At 43.7% G+C, this 27,574-nt stretch overlaps 2 protein-coding genes across 2 annotated transcripts in view; both read right to left on the bottom strand.

Moving 5' to 3' along the window:
* Nucleotides 1–242: 242 nt before the first annotated feature.
* On the bottom strand, nt 243–12,685 carry PLD4 (phospholipase D family member 4). Its single transcript, XM_009988385.2, has 10 exons — nt 12,608–12,685; nt 10,743–10,945; nt 9,597–9,780; nt 6,806–6,926; nt 6,312–6,439; nt 5,943–6,143; nt 5,403–5,542; nt 3,003–3,168; nt 1,824–1,920; nt 243–491 (listed from the first exon to the last, which is right to left on the bottom strand). Exons 1-10 carry the CDS (start codon nt 12,665–12,667, stop codon nt 283–285), a joined length of 1,509 nt encoding a protein of 502 aa, XP_009986687.2. The 5' UTR covers nt 12,668–12,685; the 3' UTR covers nt 243–282.
* A 12,869-nt stretch (nt 12,686–25,554) lies between these two features.
* CEP170B (centrosomal protein 170B) overlaps nt 25,555–27,574 on the bottom strand; it is a 55,513-nt gene continuing 53,493 nt past the window's right edge. The window contains 3 exon segments of the mRNA XM_086613731.1: nt 25,555–25,790; nt 26,492–26,543; nt 27,465–27,558. Of these exon segments, the coding sequence (XP_086469857.1) occupies nt 25,555–25,790; nt 26,492–26,543; nt 27,465–27,558 (382 nt within the window).

The raw sequence follows: 27,574 nt of genomic DNA, 5'->3' as shown, positions 1-27,574 counted from the left end.
ATCTTCCATGTTTGCTTTAATATCAGACAGCTTGTCATATAACACTGTACGCATTTCATTAACTCTGGGATGAGGTAATCACACAAAAAAGGAAATGTCACACGCTGACTAATGGTTTTGCAGGTAGACTCGGCTATGCGAAGTTCTCACATCATCAGTGTGGACACCTCGAGGAAGTGATTTCTCTGACCAAGACATAAAGAAGAAAGCTCCTTGTTTTGCACAGGAAACAAGATTCAAATATATTTTTGGTTCTATTTAAAATGTATATTTCAATTCACTTCAGAGTCTGCCCCTCCAGTTACAGTCTTTCTGTCCCTCCACATCTTCCAGATTCACTGCGTATTTGGAATTCCAGTCTCGTTCAAAAAGGTTTTTTAATTGTTCCTGGATGGGCAGTTGTGTTCTTTGCGGGTTGGTCGAATTCTGTTTGATAATTAGTCCCACACCAGCTGTATTTATGAAGTAATCTTCTGACCAATTGGAAGTCCCTATGCAATGGAAAAGTAGCTAATTAGAAAACATTCGTTTCCCAGTGTTCTGTTCGATCCCCATACTTGTTAAGTCCACATTGCCTGGCTTTGCTGATTTGCTGTACAACTGCAAATCTCATTAGGACCAGCGGAGCAGCAAGAATCAGGTCACCTCCTTCTTATTCCAGACCTCAGGTTTCGGAAAGTCGGTATTAACAGCAACCCTGAAGCTTCATAACAGTTTGATTCCTTATAGCCTGCAGCAGATGCATGAATCTACTCACTACAAATATGGGAATAGAGTGCAACATTTTGGTATTAAGAGAGGTAAAAGCCAGCCTTTTATATGGATTTCTAGGCTTAAAGAAAAAAATCATTAATTGACTTAATTCTCTTTACTTGTTAAAGGAAAACAAGGGGAGAAACTGGATCCTCAGTCAACCCTTGATCGACCCTTAGGAGCAGTTCTGCTCGCTTTTAAACCAGGCAGAGCTGGGAATCCAGCTGTAGGCATAGTCTAGGGCTCTCTGCAAAGCCACAACCATTCAGAAAATCAAACACTGTGAAAAAATACACGTTTTATCACTTAGCGCTTCTGGTGTTCACCTTAGCCAGAAAATCTACTGTCAATTTCAGAAGGTGTTTAGGCATGAAAACAAACTATCTGCATATCTGTCTTCAAAAGACACCTCAGTGAGAAACGGGTTCTGTTAAAGGCAATTGGAGCTGCAAGTCCTCAGCCTGTTGGAAGATCCGGCTGTTTGCTGGTTTGCATTGCTTGGAGGATGAGCTAACTGAAATAACAGAGCCCTTTCACATTCCCTTTTTTGAGGGATCCTAATAAAAGAGTGAAAAATAAACACCATCCTGACTTTCAGGAATTGAGCAGCAATTGACATTATTACTGTCTTCTCATTTCCATTCTTAGAGTTCTGTTCAACAAACAGTGCATGGAATTAATTCCTCCCAGCAATTTCTTTTTATTAAAGCACGATAATGTTTTATACTAGAGCATCAGCTCTCACTGCATCATTCTGAGCACACAGTCTGTGAAATTCCTACTGTGCTTGTCACAGGCTGTGCGCTCAGACTTGTCATGCTCCGTTCTTAATGGTTCACAATCATGTGAAATAATCTCTTACTGAACTCAGCCTACACTATTTTCTCCCCTTCACATCTCTACACTTCTTTAACCAGGGCAGACATTCTGATAAACCCATAGACTTTGATATGTTTATCTGCTTTACATGGCAAAATGAAGTCTTTTTTGAAATTACAGCCCATCCTATCTCAATCTCAGCCCTATAGATCTGTCGGTACTGTAAGTGTTTGGAATAATGGAATACATACCAATATAGGCCACTTTATCAGTGACCATATATTTGTTGTGATTCACTCTCCCATGAGGAATATTTGTGTGATTCAGAACCGGAACAATGAAGAGTTTCTGGATAGAGAAAAAAAAAAAATCAACAACAAAAAACGTAAATGGAAATACCAGAGTGAAGAACAGACTGGATAATTGGACAATGCAGATTTTCTATATTTTCAAAGAATAGAATAGTACAGAAAGAACAGAAGAGAATATTCCACACACTGTTATTAAATGTACCATAAAAGAGATTTTACTCCTATCCAAGAAAACTAACAAATAGTACTTCCAGTATACATAAAATTGGATAAGCAATTGAGATCAGATAAGGATAATGTTCGCTTCACAATGTTCCATTAGTGGCACAGCTATTATCATTACAGGGCAGACAATTAAATGCAGTTTTAGGCAGCTGTTTAATAGATCTGCATTTACCACTGATTGCTGCTCTTATTTTGTGCTAGAATGGGCTGATCACAGACACAAGGGGTACTGCAGACAGCAATAAAGCCTAACTTTCTGTGTTAACTCTTACTAAAATCTACATTTTAGTTCTATGGTGGGTGGTTTTGGTTGGGTTTTTTAGTTTGGGTTTATTATTATTTTTTTGTAAAAACCATTCCTCCTTACTTTTGTGACTTTTCTCAGTCACGGTAACTGCATCATGTTGGGAGCTTCCACATCATCCCTACTCAATGAATTCCAGCCTTGTGCCCATGGCCTGTGTGTAATATTTCATGTTCAAATACAGATTCATTTGTATAGGCAGTCAGCAGAGCTCCCAACTGTAAAAAAATGACAGTAATTAGACCTATTTAAGATACTCCACACAGGAAAAGATCTATAAGAAGAGCACTAAGTTGTCATATAAACAGTTACTGTTGTGGTGCTCAGCAAAAGTGACTGCCTGGATAATGTCACAAGTGCTGCAGCTATGCACATCCCTTGGTATCACTAGTAGCTTGCAAGAGCTGCTTCCTCAAAGATTATCTCTTGGGTTTTATTTTCTCAAGGACCCGAAACTGTCACTGCAACAATGGACGTTCTGCTTCTCCTAAACCTGATAGTTGCACACGTAACTGGCAGCTCGGACCCAAAAATCAGTGTGAGGCCCATATTCTCAAGCTGTCTTTCCAAAATCAGGTTTCTTATCGTACCACGTCGACACTGATGTGGGCTTGGGGGTTGTTGAGAGCACGCAGGGATCTCAGATAGTAGAGCATGGCTGGGTCGGAGTGGGTCCAGCAGCTGACCAGAAGCCGGATTTGTACTCTGTAGTTGAAAGCTGCACGTCTCAGAGCATTGTCAATGGCTGGCCAGTACCTAGAGAAAAGTAGATAGATGGAAAGAGGAGTATTTTTGAAACAGTTCAGTAGAAAGCTGTGACAATCAAGCGAGAATACAAGTGATGCCATGCGCAGATGGGATCACTGAGGTCTTGTAAGAGGAATGCCTCCACTGGAGATATAAATAAGATTTCTGCCTTCTACTCAGCCAGTTCTTTTCCCAGTGTGTTTTGAGATCTCCCATCTCTGCCAAGCTGTGTTGAAATTGATCAAAAATTTTAAAACTTAGGAAAGTGCATGTACACAGGTACACACACAACATGGTCCATCATGCTCATTTCCTTAGGAAACTTAAAAATAACAATAGCAACTCCAATGTAAAGCCAGATCATACAGCAGGAAGTAGAAAGGACAGTGCAGAGCCCAGAGGAAAGCCTAGGGAGTCATTTTACAGAATATGGTCATTTCAAGATCCTGGAGACTGTTTCTAGTGTCTTTAGTACAGACTGGAGGACTGATACAGGAGAGGTCCGGCACTCGCTCACAGGCCCATGAGCAATGATCAGTTAATTTGCCTAACTTCTTTCTTTTGGTCTTATGTACAAAGGTCTGGCTTCTCAAATCCTCCTTTGCACATTGTCCTATCGTGATCAACAGATCGACCATGTGCTTTCAGGCTCCGGCTGACTCACAGATCCTGAAAAACTCGGAAAATCGTGGTATTTAGAAATGTTATTTTTGAACAGTTTTCACTTCTCAAGTATATCAGTTTCTAGTTGATTAACACTCAGGCATTAAGACAGAAGCTTTGTTCCCTTTGCCTCAGCTGCTGGAGGAACCTAACCTGAACTAATCAGCCTCCATTCATTATACTACAGCTGGTTGCTGTGGAGATAGCCTGAGGTCCCACGCCGCCATCCCTAGGCCTTTCAAACTCTTTTTTGCATGAGATCAAGCCCTAGATGTCACAAATGTGGATTAAGGCTTCAGATGAAGAATGAGGAGTATTAACACACTCATTTCTAAGGGGGGAAGAGACTTTCTGCGAAACTATTCTTAGCTAAAAGCAGGAGATGAGAAACCCAGAGTTTCAATCGTACAACATAGAAACCAAAAATCCTCTGAGCTGTTTTATTTACAAAAAGTATCCTCCAAGCGGCAGCTAGTCTTGGAGATTTTGTTTCAAGGACAGTGGAATTCTCTCTCTCTGTCTATTATCCTACACCCTTCCTGCTAACACACACATGCCCAGCTGAACAACAGAGGCTTTGCACGGTCATGCCAGAGGACATGACACATGGTATAATTCTGGCTAAAAGGCAACCTAGAGCTGCATAATTATTTTTCTTTAACTTCTTTCTCAGTCAGATTATTTAGATGATTGGAAAACTCAGAAATGCTATAAGCAGATAATACTCAGGGCACTTGGTTGCATGTAAACATCCTAATTGAAGCATATCGAAGAGGATTTGGAGTCTTAGTGGTTGCCCCATGACTGACTAACTTTTTGTGTTACTCAAATCTGAGCTGATGTGCAGAGTCTCCGTAATTCTGCTGTGACCTTGGGCAGCCCACTGGGACCATGGCAGTGGTCCACCACAAACAATTTGACCACTGCAGGTCACCACTACCATCTTCTCTTTGAGATATGCTGCTGCATGCACCTAGCATGCTTCAGGAACTTGGATGTCCTTAGAAGGAATTATTTAAAAAAAGGAAAATAGAAGCCCAGAAGTTTCTTTCAGAAACTGTTGCAGTGACCATTGCAGAGGTCGGCAAAGACGGTTAAGAATCAGCCTCTAAACTATGGGTCAAGTACATCAAACAGGCAGCAGAGCCAGAAGTCAAGAGTCTTCTGAAGTAAAGAACAGAAAGAAACAGGAGCAGAAGAGGGGAGCAAAGCAATATTTTCTGTGAAAAGTCAGGTGTCAGATATATTTCTGCTGTTCGCATTCCTCTCTCTATTCATAAAGCTAGTGCGTTGTGTTTTGAGTGGAGCTGTACTGAGGTCCCTAGTCTGGCACTTCACAGTTTTCTTGCTGTATGAAGGGCACAGGAAGCTGCTCCAAAATGCTAGTGAAGCACATGGGTGGTACTGGATGCCATCCTTGCTGTAGCATCAGTATTTGCACAGCCCACAAGGCAGTCATGAATGCAGAGCAAAGCCTCAGTTCTCTCCAGTCTGAGTATTTTCATTGCAGAAGATGGGGAAGAGTACATTTTTCCTTTAAATAGTGCAATCAACTGATTTTCTCAGGATTAAAATTGTACCTCTCTGGATGAGCAAAACGGCTGGTAGGGAAATATTCCATAACAGAAACATAGACAAATTTCTGTGCCTCACTGATAATACTGATTATAGCGAAGAGGTCGTAGGTGCGACCTTCTGGACAAAATGCTGGAGGAGAAGCCTGTGAAGAAGAAAACACACAGGTCAGCGATTTCATTCTTTTTCTGTCAGACTGTGATTCATTTAAATTCAAGATCTGTTCAGTTTTCACTGCAATAGCACAAAGCATTTGAGGTGGACCTCTTTCGTTCCTCATGCCTTCCATGTTCTGATAGGTTAGATACTTACTGATACATTGAGCCTACAAGTGATTACAGGTAGAGACCTGTACTCCATCCTTGCCATACTACCTGATAGCCAAAGCTGGGTCTACCCTTATTTCTTGAGTAGTTCCAGAGAAACTTGTTGAATGAATTATTATCCAATTGGAGCACAAGTAACTGAGGACTGCTGAAGAAACTTTTCCAGCCAATGCTTAAACGCAGCTTACAGTCTATCTTGCTATTTTAAAACATACTTACAGAAAAATAGGCTTTTGTCGAGATTCCATTAAATTCTACTTCCAGAGGCCGATGCTTGTTAATATGGGTAGAATAATTAAGGGGCCAAGGGAATGGGATGGTAGCATTAGCATGTCCAACATCCCAGTAAGTACTAAATGTTTTCCAGAGGTCTTTGGCCAAGCAGCTGCAGTTGTATATCACAGCGCCAAACTCTTTCACCTGCAGAGAGAGCAAGCTATGTCACAGCCCCAGAAAAACCCACCTCCAGGGGTTTCTGTGCTGTTTCTCCCACTCAGTCAATATTTTACATCATTATTAATTTTCTCTCTTATGTGCTAGGGCATGAATCTGTGCCCCGATTTTTGAATATGCAGCAGCAGAGCTTACCTGAGATAAAGATCTCCAGTCCATATTTGCACTACCAATATAGATGTGTTTCATATCTACAATCCAGAATTTGCTATGCAACACTCCTCCTGCCAAATGTCCAAAATCTATCTTTTTTACGTGAGCCCCTGAAGAAAGATGGGGTGGGGAAAAAGGGTTTAGATACAGCATAGAGATGGTAATCTGTACTGCTTCTTTGACAGCTAGAACGTGTCTGGATGTCTCATGTGTGCAACTGGTAATAGCTACCAAAATTCACAAACATTCATTCCTGGGAATACAATAACTTGCAAAAACAAACAAAATGTGAACTTTCAGAAAAATGCTTAAGACCATGACAACATATACAGAAATCATGAACTAGGGAATACGTAGTGCTTGTCCTGTGAACCCATGTAAGCACTGTGCCAGAATAGGCCTTGGAGACCAGTTTCTCTCAGGTGCCTTTTTGCATTACTGAAGTTCTGAGGACGTCACTGAAATGAGATAATTACCTTTTCCCTCTAAAAGCTCGAGGTCAGTTGAATTTGTAGCCAAAGTTGGCATACTTGCTGCAACATACACAGAGACATTCTCTGCGAGTAATCTCTCGAACCTCTTCAGAATATCTTCACCCTGCATGGTACACTGTTTGTTAATTTTTATGTTTTGTTATAGAACATTCAGTAAAATATATGCAAGTAGAGTGTCACTAATGGATGCTTCCTTTGAAGAACCCCAATACAAGGAAGGTCAGAAATTTCACCTATTTCAGGAGTGTAACAACCAGAGAAAAAAGGGAAAAAATACTCTGATCCAATGTATGAATCAAAGTTTTTTTTCTATCATTTAATGCAATTAGTTAAAAGGTTTAAAAGTATGACCACGAACATCGCAGACTTCAAAGATGAACGCCTCAATGAAGAGCAACTGATGGATGCTGATGATCAATAGATATGCTGCGTCATTTCTGCCTGAGGATAAAAGTAACAGAGACTGTCCTAAACTGAGCTGTGCCTTTAGCAGAGACAGGGCTCAGCCTCACATCTGTCACTTTGTCGTGGCTTAGCCCAGCTGACAGCTAAGCTGCCGCTCACTCACTCCTCACTCCACCCCTCACCCTCACGGTGGGGTGGAGAGGAGAAAAAGGCTTGAGAGTCTACATAAGAACAGGGATCATCCATCGACAATGGCCGCTGGCAGAACAGACACGGCTTGGGGAGAAATCAATTTAATTTCTTATCAGTCACTTCAGAGAGGATAATGAGAACCAAAACTAGATCTTAAAAAGACCTTCCTCCCACCTCTCCCTTCTTCCCGGCTCTACCTCCTCCCTCAGCAGCACAGGGGGACAGGGCATGGGGCTTGTAGGTCAGTTCTCAACACGCTGTTTCTGCTGCTTCTTCGTTAAGGGAGAGGACTCCTCACACTCTTCCTCTACTCCAACATGGGGCAGTCCTCCATGAACTTCTCCAATGTGAGTCCTTCCCGCAGGGTGCAATCCTTACCCATCAGATTGCTCCAGCGTGGACTTTTCCTATGGATTCACGGCATCTTAGGGCACAGCCACCCACTCTGGCATGGAGTCCCTTCCCACCAACTGCAGCTGCATCTCTGCTCCACTGTCAGTCTCCAGCAGTATGTGAGGTCTTTCCCAGGAAGACAATCCTCTGCAAACTCCTTCAGGCACAGGCATCTCTGCTCCAGCGTGGGCTTCTCCACAAGTTGTGGGTGGATCTCTGCTCCACTGTTAATCTCCACAGGCGGCAGGGGGGCTGCTGCCGTCTCACCACGGGCTGCAGGGGAATCCCAGCTCTGGCACAGCTCCTCCCACTCTGTCTTCACTGACCTGGTGCCCGTGTGGCCGTTTCTTTCAGATCTGAGTCCTCTCTCTGCTGCAGCTGCACTGAGCCCAACCTGCTCGACAAACCTGGGCAGTCCCAGCAGGATGAACTCTGCCCAGCGGGTGCCCCAGGAGCGGGGCGCTTCCGAGCTCTCCCAGTACCATTGTGGTCATCTCCAGTCGAGTGGCGGTGGCCCAGCACAGACAGCTGCCCGCATGGGAGGCCAGGAGGGGCAGGGGAGGCCAGCCCCCCTCCTCCTCCCTCTCTTCACTGCAGGTCCCGCCTGTCTTGGGCTCCTTTGTCCCTGTTTTTAGGGCATTCGCAGAGGAGCTGACTGGCTCAGCCCTGGCCTTAGGTGGGTCTGACCTGGCCAGAGATCGGTCCGACCAGTTTTGGAACATGGGAAGCTTCTCTCAGCTCCTTACAGGGGCCATCTCTGCAGTCCCTCCCCTGCTACCAAAACCCCACCACATAACCCAGCACACACTCTTACTTCTCCTCCCGTGGAGGAAATGAGTCATCTTACAGCACCAGACCCACCTGGTGAGGAAGACAGGGAGGACAGTCCCAGAGAGCCCGTGTGAGGACATCGAGGAAGGTGTGCCAGGAGGGAGGCAGAGGCTCTGCCCACCGTAATGAACAGGCCAGCATCTGGTCTATCAGCAAACAACATGGTTCCTGACACATGACTAAACTCTGCACCTGCCCGGAATAGGGTGGCCTTATCCCTTCTGCTTTTCATAATAGTCCTCAGCCCATACTGTCCCCCAGACTCTGATCAGGATTGACTAGGATTTTGGTAGCTGCCACAGGCCAAGGGAGCACCATGGGGCAATTTAACATGATGGACGGTCACAAGGTAAACCTGTGTCATGGCCTCTGTCATTTACTGTTGGTGGTGGAGCCAGAGAGGCCCCACAGGAAGCCTGGCTGCACAGGGTGCCCAGGAGGACAGCCCTGCAAAGGAGAGCAAATGTCCTAAGCTGCTGTCTGAAGTCATGGTTCAGGGACACCTGCAAAATGGGCGAATGGGGAGAAGCAGCCTCTGAAGCAGCCAAAAGTCCAGCAAACTTTGCTTCCTGACTCTTCCAGCTAATCAGCGGGAACTGGCATGTTCACTTGTGTACATGGGATCCTGTAGGCCCTTCAGCCACGCCACTGACTGCCTCTACTACAGGCTGTCCATATGCAGTAAGTGAGTGTGGTTTTGCTACTGACCTCTGGGATGCTCTTAAAACACAACATAGAAATATTTGGAGACATGGATAGAGCCCAGATAGAGTCTAACTTTACTGGAGGAGTTAAGTTGATGTGCTGCTTCAGACCAGCACAGAAAACCCTTCTGGGTTTGCAGGAAGTAATGTCTCCAGGAGACACACTGACCACACAGTCAATCTGCCATCTGCTACGTGTTCATGAGACATACAACCACAGATAACTCTTGTCATTGATTTTCTCCTACCTGCTTGGAAGATGAATCATTGACGTTGATATCCTTCCCAGTAAGAGACCAATAGTAAGAAGCCACATGAATATTTTCCTGGGCTATATCAAGGAGTCTCATCCAGGCTTTGTACAAGGGTTTGGCTGCAGTGCTGTTTATCTCAAAAGCTAAGTCATAAGGAACACTTTCCACAAGTTCAAAGCTGCAATGACAATTGTGTATCATGAAGCAAGCGACTGTGACCCAATAGAGGGATGTAGATTCAGATTGGATATTAGGAAAAAATTTTTTACCATGAGAGTTGTAGAACACTGGAACAGGTTGCCCAGAGAGGTGGTGGATGCTCCATCCCTGGAGACGTTCAAGGCCAGGTTGGACAAGGCCCTGAGCAACCTGATCTAGTTGGAGATATCCCTGTTCCTTGCAGGGGGGTTGGACTAGATGACCTTTGAAGGTCCCTTCCAGCCCTAACCATTCTATGATTCTATGATTCTAAGTAGGAAGCCAAGCACCTGTCATGCTGTACAGTTGGCCATTTTGAACACCAGTCTCAAATGCAAACAGGTTGAGTTGGAAAAACAACCTGGGAACACTCTCTATCCCCAGTTTTTATAGCCAAATATATATATACACTGTCCTCCCAAATCCAGCAGAATGGCTTCTCAGTAGCCTTTCTGAGCTTTGAATTTTACCATTCTAAAGACTATATTACTAGGAGAAAAGTAACCTTCTGGGGCTGGGTGTTGCTTTGGTTTCTCCTCCACCCTCTGCCAGGACAAACACCCACTGCCTCCTCCAGGCTCTGAAAGAAGGTAAGCTCAGTAGAGGCTGCTGGCAAAGGTTCTGCAGGCAGAGGCTGCCTGCTGCTTGCCCTGCTGCCTTCCACCACTGCCACAAAGGGAGGACGGCTGGAGGTGGTGGGGCAGCTACAGAGCTGTGCCAAACACACAAGCACAGGACCAGCAGTGGAGCTGTGATTCTGTGCCTACCACCGCTCATAATGGGCAACTGCTAATGATCCAATGCCTAAACAATACCCTCACTTTTCCAGAATTAGTGATACTTTATCACTTATTATACAATGGGAAGAGAACAAAAGCCAGGTTGATATTGTCAGCATTGTAACTATTTCTCCACTTGATGATTACTTTTCCGTGTGCTTACCTGCAGGAATTATTGGACCTATTGGTGTCCTCCTCAATTACTGTGGTTCCTGGGAGACCTCCATAGAGTCCTCCTTCCTCCTCCACCGCTTCATAAATGTTGACAACTGCTTCTTCTCCCTTAGGATCAACTATGATGTTCACGCTCATGTAAACAGCCATCAGGACAAGACCAAGTGTCAAAATTGCCCCTAAGATTTGAAACTACAACAGAATCCAAACAGAAGGTTTAAGCAACCAGCAAGTCACTGGTACACCAGCTAATAGATGACTACCTGTTGCAGGTGAGTAAATCACAAACGTTGAATAGTAGTTCTGCTTTCAGCTACTGCAGACAGTATTCTTAGATACGTCACTGAAAGTGAGGGCCACGAGCTATACAGGGGTTGGTTTCTATGAGGACCATGATTTTAGTTTAATTTTTTCCAATATATCAAAAACCTGATTTCTCAAACCTTATGATTAGTTTCATAACTAATAATAATATAATAACTAATAATCAATTAGACATTGATTTTCTTTATTTTAACACAAGACAAATGGATGTTTAACAAAATTTCTACCAAAATCGAAACAAGGAAATCCATAATGCAAGATTAGCTGTGGGATCAAGCCCAGCACTACTATAAAGAGGATGTTCATGAAGTCAGGGAAAGAAAAACAGATCTGGAAATGTCAGAAGCAGAAAGACATTTTGTAGTTTCTAAACATGTTCTAGTTTCGCCTTCTAACTTAAAACTCACTTAAGTGAAACTACACAAATCTCATTTATCCATGTGACAAGTGAATAGTATTTCCTTGTCGTTCTACTGTGGTGAGTTAGCTTTATTTCCCTTTTTCTGTACTTCTTTTCTTTTTTTTCCTGAACATAGATTAAAAAAAAAAAAAAAAATAGCCTGGCCACCTGGTATATCCAGATCTGGAGCCCAGCCGCTCACTTGCTGTAACTACAGCGCCGGGCTCTATATGTTGCCCTATATTGAGAAGGAAAAGACAGCCAGTAGTGCAGATCCATTTCCCTCCAATAATTATCATGTCTGGCTCCTGCTGGCAATTCTTGGGAGCTGGGATCATCCACCATCCCATGGTAGTTAACGTGTGCTTCAGAGTTGCGCTTTTAAACCTCCAGGCAGGAGAACCAAGTCTGGGAGTGGTCATGAAGCTGTAGCTATAAATGTGAGCTCCCAAAAGGGTACACAAAAAAAATCACACCGAAACCAGTTGTCTCCGAAAGTATCTATTTCAGTTTCTATGTGGATAAAGTTGCTTATTGTCCATTTTCTCTGCTTTTCTCAAGATCTACAGTGGTTTGAATGGGAAAAAATGTTTTTAAACTGACTACCTACTTCAATTTTTGCCCCCTGGTTTGTTCTTGCTCTCATTCATGGCAAGAAAATCACATCAATTTTTAACAGTTCTGAATTTCATCCTGTGAACACATTGGCAAGACTTAAACATTGCATAGGTTTTAGAAGACATTTCTAAGGTAAGAGATCTATTTTGAAGTCACATCTTGGCGGTCACCATGCTGTACCCTGTGTTGCCCAGGTGCTCCAGACATACTGAATAAATAAATTGATGCTGTGCTCATGGTGGAAGTGAGGCTGTTTGTATAAGCAAGGATTACTGTCCTGAGCCAGGGCTGCAGGATTAGGCTCCACATCACTCCCTCTCGGCAAGGTTTGATCAGTCTACCGGATAAATCAATGAGGGTTTTGTCACTCACTTGTTTACAAATAGGATCGAAACCTACATGGATTTCTAAAACGGGCAATAAAATCATTCTTCTTAATCTGTTATTTCTTTTCAGAAATGTCAGTGTAATCTCAGCTCTTGTAAGCAAATGTAGCATATCCCAATAATTACCATTTTGACGTCTTTTTGATTGTTCACGCCTAATTTCATGTTGGAGGACTCATTAAACATCAGGGATGTTTTTAATGCTTCTTTTGCAATCTGAAAAACAGAAATGCATGCAAGGGGAAAAATAAAGCTTTATGGCAACATTTGCATAAAGCCAGTTACAGACTAAAGATGCAGGTTACTGCCATTGTTTTATATAGTGCTCTGGGATTTAAGTAGGCATCCGTGCAACTCTCTCGCAGTATTAACAGGTCTTGAGTGATGTTAACAGACTCCAAAGCGAGAGGGAGAGACAGGTCCCTGCGGTTTTTCCCTGGTGCTGTCTACACACAAATATCACTGCAGTAATTAATGTGTGAACAACTGGATTGCTGCCTCTTCGAGTTATCCTCCAACGCCCACGTTTGTCCTGTTGCAAGCTAACATGTTTGCCAACAAGCAATAATTAAGCTGTGGGTGACAGTGTACAGCACCAGTGTCGTCCCCTGTGTGACACTGTTAGGCTTCTGCTCTCCTCCTCTGTGTGTCAGTTGTCTTCGACACTGGCGTCTCTATCAGAAGGGATTCGGTTAAGCGGACAGGAACCAAGCTGAAATCTAAACTCCTTTTCTCCCCTGTTGCAACCATGACCCTGGGAATTAAGTTAACTTCTTTTCCTCCTCAGATAGTACTGCTCCAAATTTGTGTTATCAACAGCAGAGGGAACCACGAAAGCAAATACCAAAATACCCAAACTCATGGCAGATGGTAGGGCAGAGGTAGTTGGTCACTTGCCTATTTTGCCGCCTCAAAAGGTCAAACCCACACATGGGTCATGAATCATACCTGCACCAGCAGAGGTGAATTTGTCCCATAGGAGTCAGCTGCTGTTTTTCATGCTCGGAAGCAAGAAGCACATCCTGGGGTATGGTAGATTTCAGAATGTGCTACCAGATGATCTCACCACCTGTCCAGTCCCCAGACTATCACTTCCTATCCCTGAGCCACTGGGCATTTTTAGCCCGGAGGATGAACACGCTGTAATAGTATCAGATATGCAGTTGCTCCATGGGTGGCCACTCTCGAACAAGGTTTAGGTAGGAAAGATCTCGCCAGGCTTGTCCCATCCATCTTGCCATATATTCACAGCTATTGCCACCTGAACTGGATGCGCTCATGGTATCTGCCCTCCCACACCAGTAAGATGGCATGGCCACACATGTCCATGCTGCATCCAACTCCTGCCCACTCCACCTTTCTGTTTAGATGCTGTGACTGCACGGAACAGGCAGGAGCTGGACACAGCATGGACATAGCCCCAAAGGCTTCTTGTGAGACCCAGCTCACAAGAATTAGTGGGGCTGAACCAAAGAGGTGGAGGATGACTTGGGAGACAAGGGAGGTGGGTCTGAAACAGTGACTTGGGGAATGCGGAAAGGGATGTGAAAGAGGATCCAAGGTGAAAGAGCAGACAAGGAGAATGAGAAAGGGCAGAGGGAAAAAAAAGGTATGAACAGTCATGCTTAAAAACATGCTAGAGCTGCAGGGATGAAAACTAAGTTTCCGTTTCAGGGTCTGCTTGTCGTTATTACCAGCTGTACCCAGTACAGCAGTGCCTACTTTCCGAGGCAGTTTTACTCACACTTTTCACTGGCACTTTGCTTTGCTGCCCTCAGATCCAGCTGCAAGCTTTTACATGAGAAATAGTTATAAATACTGGCAGGTGAACACACATCCTCCCAGCCCTGGAGAAACTGAGCTGCTGCCAGCAGGGAAAGACAGCTGGCCGTTCCTTGGTGAATGTCAGGTCCCCAGGTCCCTGAAGTCCCAGTTCGTGTTTTAAACACAGTAAAAAGACACAATGTCTTGCCCCAAAAAGGTTACAGCCCAGCAGAGAGGGGAGATGTAACACAGTACGCAGAGAAAGCCGTGGACCACAACACACACCGTTCCTCCACCCTGAGAGAAAGTGGTGAAATGCCAACCCAGAAAATTTAGTGGGAAGAAAAGGAAGAGAAAGCAAGAGAGAAGATGCTAAGGAGTTTGGTAGGAAACAGAGGCAAAGGGTTTTTCAAAGGAGGAGGAGAAAGACAACTGAAAACCCACAGCAGCAGCCCTTCAGCCCAGGCCAGGAGAGCATAGTGAGGTTGCAGGTCACACTCCGCAGCTCGCTGCTTCGGCAGCAACTGTCCCGATCAGCTGGGCTACCCGGTAACAAACAGCCCCCCTGGCTGCTGCGGGTGGTTCTCATCACAGAACCAGGGCCTGAGAGGTGTCATCTTGTCCCCCTGGCCTCCAAAGCTACAGTGCTCCCCATGATACACTTGGCGAACCAAGCAGTGCCTTGGTAAGGAACTGCAGCTGTAGGTGCCCTTACGGCCATGTGATGGCTTCAGAAGGAGGGAGCTTGTGAGAAACAACTTGTTTCGGTTCTCTTTTTTCAGCAACAGTTACAAAACGGCTTCAAAACACAGCATTTCTCTTAAAATATGAAAGTGAACCAATCTCATATGTGCCATAAGAGAGTCATCTAGCATTTGGCTCAAACAAAGTTCTTGTTGATATCTTTGACCGGTGATGGGTTAAGTACCCAGCTGCTACACAGAAGTCATGAGAAGTGCACTAAAATATGCAGTTTAACTTTCAAGAAAAGAAACATCACAGACGCAACCAGAATTCCTAAGAATAATATTGTAGCTAGTCAGTAATTAACTATGGCTCCCTCTAAGCTTTCAGGGCTTTGTAGCTGCCAATTTCAATGACCAAAGTTCATCTAGAAGTAATAAATACAGACACGACTTAGCATTGCTTCACAGACTGGAACACAAGCTAATACCACAATCTGCTGAGTACACACGGGAGACTGTTGTTTAGACTGCTTTCTCCCTGCCCCCAAAGTAACTTTTGGTACTTCTTTTCTCCATCAGCATCAAACTGTTTCAGATTTTGGATTTCAAACTCAAGAATGGGACTTTTTAGTATACAAAACCCTCCCTGGGAACCGTTTGAAATTCCTCAGATGAACAAAGTGCATTCATCTCTCCATGACCATCCCCAGCACTCTCAAGATGATGGCACACGTACTTACCATCCTGGAAGACCTCCTCCCTGTGTGGATGTCCTACTGTAATCTGACGTTACTCCCAACTCTACTTACAAGAGGCAGCATACATGCTCGTTTTCGTCAGCAGATTTGTTTCGGGTGGTTCTGGTTTTATCCTCCTCCTGCTGCAGATGACTTCCTCTTAAACACTGAGCTTCACAACACATACTGACAGTTAAGAGTCCCAAGTTATCATCTAGTTGTACTACCCAGTTCTTAGACTCCAGGTCCTGATCTCCACCTGTTTGGCATAACTTTCTGCAGTAGTTGACCTGGCTCAGACTCTGTTGAATGGTTAAGTTCCCACTGCCTTCAGTGGTGTAAGATCAGAGCCTGATCAGCTTTAGAAGACACTGTTTGAAAGGACTGCTCAGCTTCGGTACAGTTTGCATCCCAGACATGACAGTATTCTCACTGCGTTTGTTCTTAACCCACCAGAAGCTTCATTTTAAGCTGAGGAACAAACCCTCCAAACCACTTCTCTACCCAGTTCCTCTTGCAAGGACTCTCCTGCCCAGTCATCCTTGGACAAACGTGAGGGAGCAAAGTAGCTCCTTTGAAATAACATAGCTTCATCTTAGACAAATGGTATTAGGAATTTACAGTGATGTTGTTGGGGAAGAAGGTTACATGCAATGTTGAGTTTGAGGCAGCTTCTAAGGAACGATGTCTTCTATGGAAATCCAAAGGCTGCACCTCTGTTGATACAACGCAGTATGGTAATGCTGCCGTTATTCTCCAGGGCAGTCCCTTGATCCTATTGAACCGAAGGATGCAGTTCCCTAGTTCAGTACTGAGGAAGGCTGCTGTAGGGGGCAAACAACAGAGGGACAGACAACTGAGAGCCAACAAGGATCATGAGGCCTTATCATACCCCATAGCAAGCTGCTGAAAATGGAAAAGCTATGAGAGCCAGAGGATAGGTCAGGTACGGCAGAAAGAAGCCTTTCTCTGGGAAACTGAAGGTGTGTCCTAGTTTTAGCTGGGACAGAGGTTTTTTTAACAGCTAGAAAAGCTCCATGTTTTGGTTTACTCAGAGGCTCACTCTGAGAAGAACGCTGATAACAAGCTGCCAAGGACTCTTCAGTGTGCCAGAGTGCAGAAGCACGGCGGGATAAGGGGGGAGCATAGATGGGACAAGGGGGACACGATTCCCCTTGCGATTCATGTGGAACTTAAGACTGAGGGCCAAACTGGCCCATTAGTATCCATATCGTGCAGCGTCATGCCCAGTATAAAAGCGAGTGGGCAGCCGGGAAGAAGGGCTTTTGCGCTTTGGCTTTTGCGCTTTGGCTTTTGCCGCTTTTGCTCTTGCTGTGTTTTGCGCTCTATTGCTTTTCTTTTTTTCTTTCCTCTCTCTCTCCCAGTACTTCCCACTCTCGAGTACTCTCTCTCTCTCTCTCTCTGCCCCTCTCTATTTCGGGGCCTCGCGTTCGTCGGGATTTGCGTTTCGGGACGAGACGGGCTTCGCATACGAGGGGTGGTGAGCACCTACATTGTATTAAATCATCTGTATTAAATTGGTTCTTATCTCAACCCCACGTGTTTCCCGTTTATCCTTTAATTCTCTCCCTCATTCCTGGGGGTGGGGGAGGGGGAGTGACCGGCTGTGTGTGGGGGGGGGCGGTTCAACCTAACCCACAACAAGGTGTCATGAATTGTCTGCTCCCTCTAGGACTAAACCACAAGCAGTAACTCAATGAAGGCCAAAAGTGAGATAAAAGAAGATAGTAGAGTGGATACGATGATGGTCTGGACCAGGCAGCTCTCTCCTGAATTTACTGCTGCACACAAATCACCTGTCACTGGGGACATCACAAATTTCTATTAAAACCAAGGCAAAGGCTACCACATCCCTTGACTCAGGTTACCGGAAGCGGAAGGCAGGGTCCTGCTTGACCGAGGCTTCATGTGAAGTCAGGAAAAAGAGGCAACTTCAGCGAGCCACCATGCTAAAGGTCCAAATTGCCTCCAGGAAACGTCCCTGATCCTCTGCTCACTTCAGAGGCTGAGCAACCAAACTAAACATTTCAGCTAAGTGCCTCATGAGTTGAAGTCAGCGTGCATGCCGCACACGTCAGCAAGCTTAGCAACGAGCCGCCGGGCTCTGCTTACGTGCAGGACCGAAATCCCAGCACGGACTGTGCCGATGTAAATCACAACAGCTCCCACTGACTTCAGTGAGTTCTGGATCGTACCACACAAGCAGCAGTGCATTTGCATGAAGTTCAAGACTTATCATTAGTTGCTCCAACATCACCAGTTTACTTCAGACTGGGAGAAGCTGGCTTATACCAGGAGGAAAAGCAGTTTCCAGAAAATGGAATTGTATTTCTCCTCCTCCTCGGCAGCTCTCTAACCACTTACAGCACTGATTAATGCCATCGTCCTCCTCTTCCTCTCAGCTTGCAAAAGCCTCGTTTCCTTCTGCTTTCTCTCTCCTTCCTTATCTGATCTCACATACCAGCCCAACATCAACACACGTTCTGATCTTACTAGCCATGTTGTAGCTTTGAGGGTTTAGGATGGAAGTGGGTTTGTGGGGAGCTTATGATTTATTTGACCAACTCATGCAATTGGAGGGTGGAAAGAAAAAAAGACTGGCAGGTTTCAGGGCAAACAAGCCATCTTTTTGTTCCTCCTCTTCCCCATCTCTCAGACAAGGCTCCTTCTACCAGCTGCTCTGGTGGCTTGCCACCATCCCACACACAGAGTAAACACATCTCCCGCCGTACAGTTGGATGCCACCCTGTGGTTAATGTACTCCCTCTAAAAAGCGTGCTTGGACTCCAGTTTGTTAGGAGGGTGCATTAAAGATCCAGGTGAAAGATCTTTTAATGCCTACGTGGGAGGGTTCACCAAGAAGAAACTGCCAGTTTACACGTTTCTCATCTCCAAGAGCTAATAATAGACAAGAATGTCGCTACCATTGCAGAGATTACTACAAACTACGCTTTCTATTTCACGAGGAGCAGGCGGCTGGGCTCCCAACACCAACAGTCGACAGAAGGATGGGAGGCAGGAACAGCCAGGGCCCTTACACTTGGAAAGAAAAATGGTCTATTTATACTTTGTGCCAAAAGACTGTATATTCAAATGAGCTGGGGGGGGGGGAGAGAAGTCATTTTAGATCAAGAATTGGGAAGTGACTCAGCTGACAAGCCTAGAGAAAATTTGCAAGTCTAAATAAAATTGTGGGTTTTTCTTTGTTTGGAAGTATTTTTAATCAATTTCCACTTAAAAAAAAAAAACAACAAAAAACGATAAATTCACTAAAATATCGAGCCATGGACTTGAAACATTTAACTTGAAATATTTAACACTTATTTGGAATAATTTTGTTCAAATTCAAATTAAATGCTTGTCAGGTGTATTTTTGTTTGGGAAAATATTTCAATTGAAAAAAAAAAGCATCAGTGATCTGCAGAGCTCGGTGATTGCAGAGTCCTTCACTGTCTCAGTCTTGTCACTCCTCTTGTGGGTCACTCACCGTTCAGTCGCACCTCGGAAAGACGACCTACGACTATTAGGAAAAGCTTCTGTGTGTGCTGTCTGCCTTGAATGTATCTGGCTACAAAAATCACACTCCTCTTCTCCGATTTGCGAAGTATCTGGCAACCCAGGAAATCACTGGCCCAAGTAGCTGCTATCCTCATGTCCCCCTGAAGATAAAGAATGTTTTTCCTGCTTACACAGAGTTTGCTTTACCTGTGGTGAAGGTGTGTTAGGGGCTGTGTTACAACCCATCCCCTTCAAGCCTGCCCCACCATTGGTGGCCAGGAGGGAGATCCATTCCCTGTGGCGAACGTACCTCCCAAAGAGTGACCTGCTATCCGTGGTTACTGCTGTGCTAACGCCACAGGTCTTGCGAAACCAAATTTCACCCAAGCCTCTGGATTGGTCCCTTGTCTACGAAGCACCCCCAGGTGCCAGGTAGATGCCACATTTGGAGTTTTGTTGTTTTTTTTTTTCCTTCCTACTGTTCCTGTGAGTTGGATGTTGCCAGAAGCATTACTGTCAGAACAAGCTTTTCTGGCACTAATTCTTTGGCAAGCACAGTATTTCAGTAATTTCTATTCAGAGGAGGAAAAAGAAGCTTAAGGAGGGTAGAGTCCTACTGTTTTCTTACGTTCGTTTTCTTGGCTTCCCTTGCTCAGCTCACGTCATTCAGAGACCCCAGAGTAAATGCATGAAAAAAAAACACTTTTTCTAGATAACCTCATCAGCATGCTCCTGTGCGTAGGTGCTCAAGTCTCTGCAAGGCTGCATCCAAACGGTTGCACCCCTCCTGAGGAAAGCAACACACCCCACAGCCAAACCACCCACTGTTGTCCCATGCCAACCCCATCCCACCAGAAAAAAAACTGAGACCAGCAGGGCTTTGCTCTTGAACAGTCCACAAACAGCCTTGTCAAAAAAGGCATGGTCCTCCCACACCTTCACGTGGGCAGGACCCAATGGACCGAGGGTCTATTGGTAGATCTTCACACAATGTCAAAAACCAAGAACTTGCCTCTTTGATGGCCTGAAAGTTTTGCTGTAAGGAAGGATCCTGCAAAACCAGCTCAAGGCCACACTTTCCGGTGTTCCCTTCTTATATACATGGGCAAATCAGGCTCCATACTTCCCAGTGCAGATGAGGACGTTGTAGAGGCAGCAGGATTGCAGCTGAACACTCAGCAGGAACATGCACAGAGGAGATATCACTTTTGCCATCTATCCTTTATTTTTAAATTCTGCCAGATAGCAGCTTTCATTACGTTGTAAATAGTTTTGGCCACAGTCCACTACCTCTTACATTTATTCAGCTCAGACTGTTAAAAATTAATGAAGGGATGCACTACTGATTTCCAAAGGGCACTTTGCGTTGCATCCAAGCTCAAATACCACTCAGCACTGCTGGGGAAGCCTGTGGAGAGGCAATATAGTTAGTGTGTAACCCAGCCCTGAATTTTAGAGAACACAGGAAGTCTTCTCTGGCAGACAGAGCACACACAGCTTAAGAAGCTTTTTAAGAAAGGCAGATTTTTTAAAAAATTTATTTTGTTTTTAAACACAAAATCCCTCCCTTAAACTTTAAGCATAAAAGGTCCCATGTCCACACACCTAATGCAAAGGTCAGCAGATCGGAAGTCTCCCACTGATCCTGGTTAGGTACTAATATAATTTTTTCCCTTCTTTGTCTGCATTTTAGTTATTGCTGGTAAACAATGCAAAGTTTTCATCTGTTACGCATGTTCTACTGCCTGTAGAAGCTGTGCTAATGCGAGGATGTGGAGGAACCGAGCAGGGTCAGGGAGCGGCACCCTGAAGGCTGTGCAGAGGGGAAGGAATTAACGTTACTTCAAAAGTGCCAGGAAGGATGCAAAGGTCAGACAGAACGGCAGGAGGGAAATAGAACAGTGATGGAATGAAGAGAAGAATCAAAAGAATTTCACAGACACAAACTCCTATGTATATATAAAATATATATTAAAAATATATACATAAAGGTGAGAGCAAAGGAGAGAGTATAGTAACATTCTTCTATAATCACTTACCTGCCGGGGAATGATCATATCCAGGCTGGATTTAACTACTACTGTTAACCATGGTAATGAAATAAAACAGTACTAAGAACTAAATCCAATATCACCATACCGTATTCAGAAGGAAGACCACCCTCAGGCAATGGGGACTTGCAGATTTCAATCCTGTTAAGTACGGGGGCAGAGGATAGGGGACTCCTGCACTATTGGAGACGGATCTGCCCCAGCCACAAGTGTCACCAGGACAGATCCAGTTGCACTGAGAGTCTTCAGTTGCTGACAATTCTTTCATTACACTGTACTTAACACCGATGTAATGAGGCAGTTGAAAAATTTAAGTCCACCAAACACATACTGCCCCCCCAAATTAACACACGAAACCCAGAATCGTTGTCACATGATAAAAGAATGATTTATTAGAGCAACTTTATGATAAAATTATATAAAATAACAATTTATTTTTTTAAAGACGTCCACAATATCAACTTGAAACAAAATGTACAGATACTGCCTATAATCCAAACAAAAATAAATTACCATTCAAAAAAACATAAGCAGAAAAAAATCAGGGCAAGAGAAAAATCAAAATTATACACAGCATTTCAAAGGGGGTGTGGAAAAGAGAAAGTCATTAGTCGATTCAAGTTATACAAACGTGTTTCAGCTTTACTCTCAGACAGCTCAGCTTGCATTTGTGTTGCATGCAAATGGAATGATCCAGTGAACAGTTCAGAACAGCAGAATCAGCAGCATAACAACAGCAGAGAGTGAAATAGGCACGATTCAGCACGGGGCACATCGAAAGTGAACAGGTAGTTCTGTCTGGTCTTTGCAAAAGTTATACACATTTACTGAACTTCAAAAATAGCTAGCGTGATCTGCAAAACAAGAAAAAACTAGTAGAATCTAGCACTTAAATACTTTACACTATTTTATCTCTTTTTTGTCTCCTCTTTTTTTCAGTAGGCTGTATGTAAACATTCCGCTAGTTGTACCTTTACTAAATACTCAAAGATGATGCAGACGTTCTTTTCTCCTGGAGCACGACCACACATGACATCGCTGCAGATACATTTAGGTCATCGCTCACAAAGCTCGTACGCATTCTCGCAGGAATTTACATTCACACCATCAGACCAGAGTAACAGATTTTTACATTTGAAAGCGTCGAACTGAGAACATGGTTTTCAAGTATAGTGGAAGAGCTGAGGGCTGGGATTTTGCAAGGTGCTCACGGCGTCAGGGACCCAAAGCCTATGGAAACCCAAAAGGACCTGAGCACTTGCTTCCCTACGACTTTGAAAATCCCACCCTCCGTTACATTTCTTTAGTCAGATACAAAACACAGGAAAGCAATATGGTATGAGAGTGACCCACAGGCCAGCGTCACCCCTGCCAAGCTCAACGCAAGGCCCATCTGCAGCTACCGGAGCCAGCAGGTATCTTATGCACTGATCCTGGGCCACCCAGATACACCACTGCACACCTGTCAGGTTCACACTGGAGTCACGCAGAGGCATATTTGCATGGTTGCATACAGTACTGCTTGTAACAATGAACAAAGGAGTAGTAGTCAGGTGGCCAGCTCTTTGGCTTATCTGGAGCAGACAAGTGCACATGGGGTGTGTGCTTGGGAAGCAGTGGATACAAGAAAAAAATACATTGTGTTTCATCGTTGACTAGCAAACTGTTTTAAATGCAAAGATCCGAGGATGAATGTTGTGTCAGGACACAGCAGCATTTAGCTGAGTCACAAATAAAACAAATCAAGCTGTGCATCCTCCCCCACTTCACACACGCATTTCCAAATTATAAACTGACACCAGGTGCTGCATCCTTATTAGCGACTTGAAGAGGTACCACATTTTGCAGGTTGATTTAACTGATGTCAGGTGTCTGCGGGCTCTCTCAAGTTCAGAACAGAGCAACCAAGGAAGAAAATCCATCCTTGATGTGCTCATGAATGAAAGAAGAATCATGTAATTTTCAAGTGAAAGTAAACAGAGGTCCCATCAAGGACACATTGTCGAGAAACAAATCCACTAGAGCATAGCCAGAAGATGTGGAAATGTGGTTAACAAATAAAAGTCATATGTCTGAGGAATTCACTTGTCTCTACAGCAAAACTGAAACTAACAGCAACACCTTATCTGTGAAGGTCCTTCAACTCCTAGTGAGTTGGGGTAGCACCGGGTCAGTTCAAACCCTGTCCAAGAAGGGCTTGAAAAATTGTCTCGTATGTCAGGAACGATACCACCACTTATGATATTAATCAAGGACACAGTCAGGTATTTCAAGAAAAGATAGCTGAGAATAAACAATTGAATGAACACATTCAGATAGTGCGTATATTACAGGCAGAAGAACATCAAGGGCAAATTCTTTTTTTTATTCTGCATTCATCTATGTGAAATCCAGCAGATTTCTTCATGGAAGAGCACCTCCACAGAAGCAGATGAGTCTTATAACCTAGTGGAAATCTTGGAAAGATATTTGCACCTATTGTTTACCAGCCCATCTTGCACGCTCAAAAGAAAATGGCCTGTGGGCATACTCCCGTTTTGGGACTGATCCTGTTTCTGCTGAAATTGACAGAGAGCTCCCACTGGCTTCACCGGGAAAGCAATCATGGTCTTCGCTAGTAAGACTAAACACTTTGTGAGCATCCCTATTTATTTAAATTATTTCAACAGGTTCCCACTGTTACAACACTCTAGCAGAAAAGCTCAGGTAACTACTGAAGCTAACTAAGGAATCCACTACCCACCCCAAAATATAAAGTCAGCACACAAGAAGCAGTCAAGCTTGGGAAACCATTTGCACTGGTTAAACTACACACTGTATGAGGGCAAAGTGGAACTCATCTGCTCACCTTTCCCAGTAAACGTATCCTCCACAGCTACAAAAGAATTTCGTTACCTGGTTACTGTTTATTGACCAGGAAGAACAAAAAGGAATTGATACAAGACAGAAAGAACAGGGAGCAAACACATCTGGAAGAGATCCCCTCAAAACTAAAACTTTTGTTCTTAAAGCAACAAAAATTGCTTAGAGTTGCGCACTTTAACTGAAAGACAGAATACAAAAAACCAACTTTTTTAAACAAGGAATTGCTCAGTGCAACTGCACGTTATCTTTAGTGTTTCTAGGATTATAACAGACCAAAATAAAATCCAGACAAAAATCCCAAATGTACCAACTGCCTGACACTGTTGAATAGTTTCTGAAAAATACCACAGAAATGGTGGTCTTCAAGCACTTCTGCATTGAAAAAAAAATTCATAACAGAACTAGCCATCAAGGTGGAGCTACATTTAAGCCATTATTTTTTCAGTGCTGTCAACTGAACACTAGTTCACAGCAACTGTGCAATTACGTTTATTACACGAGCCATTGGAACAGATGTTTTTCTTAGCAATTAGCTAAATCACAAACATCTTCGTCTTTGGCCCAGCCAAGACCATTTGTAGCTCATGGTAAAAAGACTGTAGATTTTAAAAAGAAAAAAAAAAGAAAAAAGGTGCTTAAAGACAGCATTCATATCAAAATCATGAAAATCTGACAAGCTAAACTGTAAAATCTGACTTTTTGTACCTACCCCAAACATTGGGCCTGAAACACCATCAAAATAGTCACTGTATTAGTAGTCTTTACATTCAAACCATTATTAACTTTTACACTTTCCCAGGAGAAAACAAAGGGTTTATTCTGTCTTGTTTGGTGTTTGGACTGAAAAAAAGGATGCACAACCTCAGTGTGGTTGCCTTTTTATGACTGCTGAAAAGGACTCCTTGCACAACTGCAGTAAGAGTTTGTCCCAGAAACCCGCGATATTGCACGATCCTTCTGTTGGATTTGCACGTTGATTCCAACAGAGCTGTAATGCTTCACTTGTACACTTCAAAACAAAAAATATAATCAGACAAACAAAACAAACCCAAATATAGCACCAAAAATGTTTCTTTCAATTGCGCCTCATTACAACTGAATAATTATGAACAGGCCAATGCAAGAACACTTCACCTTCGGCAGTACTGAACGCAGCGTACGCCAAGCCTGTTTTCTTATGGCACACTGGAAGAATAAGTGAGTAATTTTCTAAAAATCAGTCTGCCTCTACGCTGAATATGTGCTGCTCCACAGTGCTAGTCTTGTTTAAAAGGCATACACAGACTTTCCATTCACCCTCACAGCATAGATTTTGTTTTTTTCTTTTTTTTTTTTTTTTGTGCAACGTGTTAGCAATCTAAACAACTGCTCCACACAAACTGTCCACAAACCACTCATACACCACTAATGCGACGGCAGATTACAGTATGATAGCAATACAAAATATTGTATCAGATCACATACTTCTCTCCATCTGGAATGAAATTCGAATCTTGTAAGCGAGAAGACCCACAGTTCGATTTCTGTGTGTAGTTTCTCATCTGTGCTGGGGACAAAGTCTCCAGCGTGGACCCAGACGTGTTAGCAGTCCTGACTTTAGTGGCTGTAGATTGTTTAGCAGCAGAAGATGATTTGTTACTGGCAACTACATCCAAGTTTCCAGTAGGGTCAACGATGGCGTTTATGACTGGAAGGAGGGGACAAGAGAGACATATACAGACACATGAGCACACTCAGCAGATTTTCTCAACAGAAGGTTGCTGCCTTCACTTTGAAGGCAGAACTGGCATTCATTTTAGTCACAGTATTTTCCTCATTAGTACCTTCAGGCCTAAGCAGCTTTAACAAGCAAAACCTCTCCCAAACTGAAGCTATGAGGACACTCGACTTTCTGGTTAAATTGGAAAAGACAAACTATAGTAGTCAAACGGCAAGCTTTTAGCAGGAGCCCAAAACGACGCCTGTATGTTTTTATATGTCTTTATTAAGCTCCTAGATGATGCAAGAGCTTGTCTTGCCTCCTACTGCACAGAGCGCTCTGTGCAAAATTTGAGTCCAAAAAGCACAGCGCAGCTTATTGGCTGAAAGAGCTGCTAAATATTACTTCAGTAGAACAGACCTTTGCCATATTCATCTTATGGGAATATGCTAATTACCACAAACAAAGCATTTCCACAACAACAGCTTCCACATTTCAAAAGTCAACAATTTTCTTTAAAATTGGCAGCACAAGATAAATCTACTCTTCATTCCATATGCACTCGTCAGAGAGCACCGCACTAACAAACTCAACTTCTGCATCCCTTCTGCATCCCTGGCAAATCAACGCATTATTTTGTGCAACTTACTGGCATTTGAGAGACAAAAAGAATGTTCTAAACGACCAACCTTCAAGCTGTTTTTGAACTCTCCGAAGCTCCTTCAGGATAGAACTGATTTCCTAGAAACAGAAGCATCAGAACAGAAAATTAAGCAACAAAGTACTCAACTGATGCAGGAATCTAGTCCTACTCCTTTCTGCCTATCTGATCAAGAAGATTCCACATCAGTTCCAACCTTGCTTGTTTCACAGAAAAGAGGAAGCTAGTACCTGTATTGAGGTGCACAGGCACCTTTGCTCTGCATCATTTCACCAAGTGCTACAACACCACCCAGTTCACAGCCAGAGTGGTTAATTTTAGATCTGAAATGCTATCCAGATTAACTGTACAAGGACTCCTCCACATCCTCCTTAATATCAAACACAGGAAGATACTTGTAAACTCAACTCCTAGCCCAGACAAAGCCATTGGCCACACATATAGTGCCGTAGCACCGAGTGACACAGATCCTGCCAGTTGTTGTATGTACGCTTGGCATTAACCATGTTTGCTGGGTCAATTATTTTACTTAAATCCCTACTGGCAGTCCCCACCAACGACAATAAGAGGTGATGAGAGCACAAACACCACCCTAGGGCTGCAGCTTTTTATTGCCCTGTTATCAAACTGCTACAGGTGAAGAAAACAAACATGCCCAAGAAACATCTGTCTACAACAGAAGCTGTGGCAACCACATGGTAGGTGATGCTTCTGTAGACATTTAAATGAGGCCTAATGACCCTGAACTTGAACATCTGTTAAGGGACTGGGTCTTTGAAGATTAATCACAAAGGAAGAGGGGAAGAGTTTGGTGAAACACCATAGCTGAAGAAATGCACTTTGTCACACTTTAAACAGCAACAAAAAACAGCCATTCAACCCCCAAACAGACAGAAATTTCAGAAATGGATTTGAGAAGGGACAGAGCTTGCTGCTTTGGCTTCTTACAAAGCCTTCATGGACAAAAGCCTTCAGTATTTCACTTGCTTGCATGGTCTTACCTTGTTTGATGTCTTCAGAATTGGCACTTCATTTTCTGAATTAATTTTGGCCTCCATCTCCTCCCAGGTCCTTTCTGAGTTTTGAAACAGAATCCTGCAGCACAAGAAGT

Source organism: Tauraco erythrolophus, chromosome 6 (assembly GCF_009769465.1).
Source record: "Tauraco erythrolophus isolate bTauEry1 chromosome 6, bTauEry1.pri, whole genome shotgun sequence".
NCBI classification, from domain to species: Eukaryota; Metazoa; Chordata; class Aves; order Musophagiformes; family Musophagidae; genus Tauraco; species Tauraco erythrolophus.
Note: the sequence above shows the minus strand (reverse complement) of the source record. Positions and strands in the feature narration are given on the sequence as shown.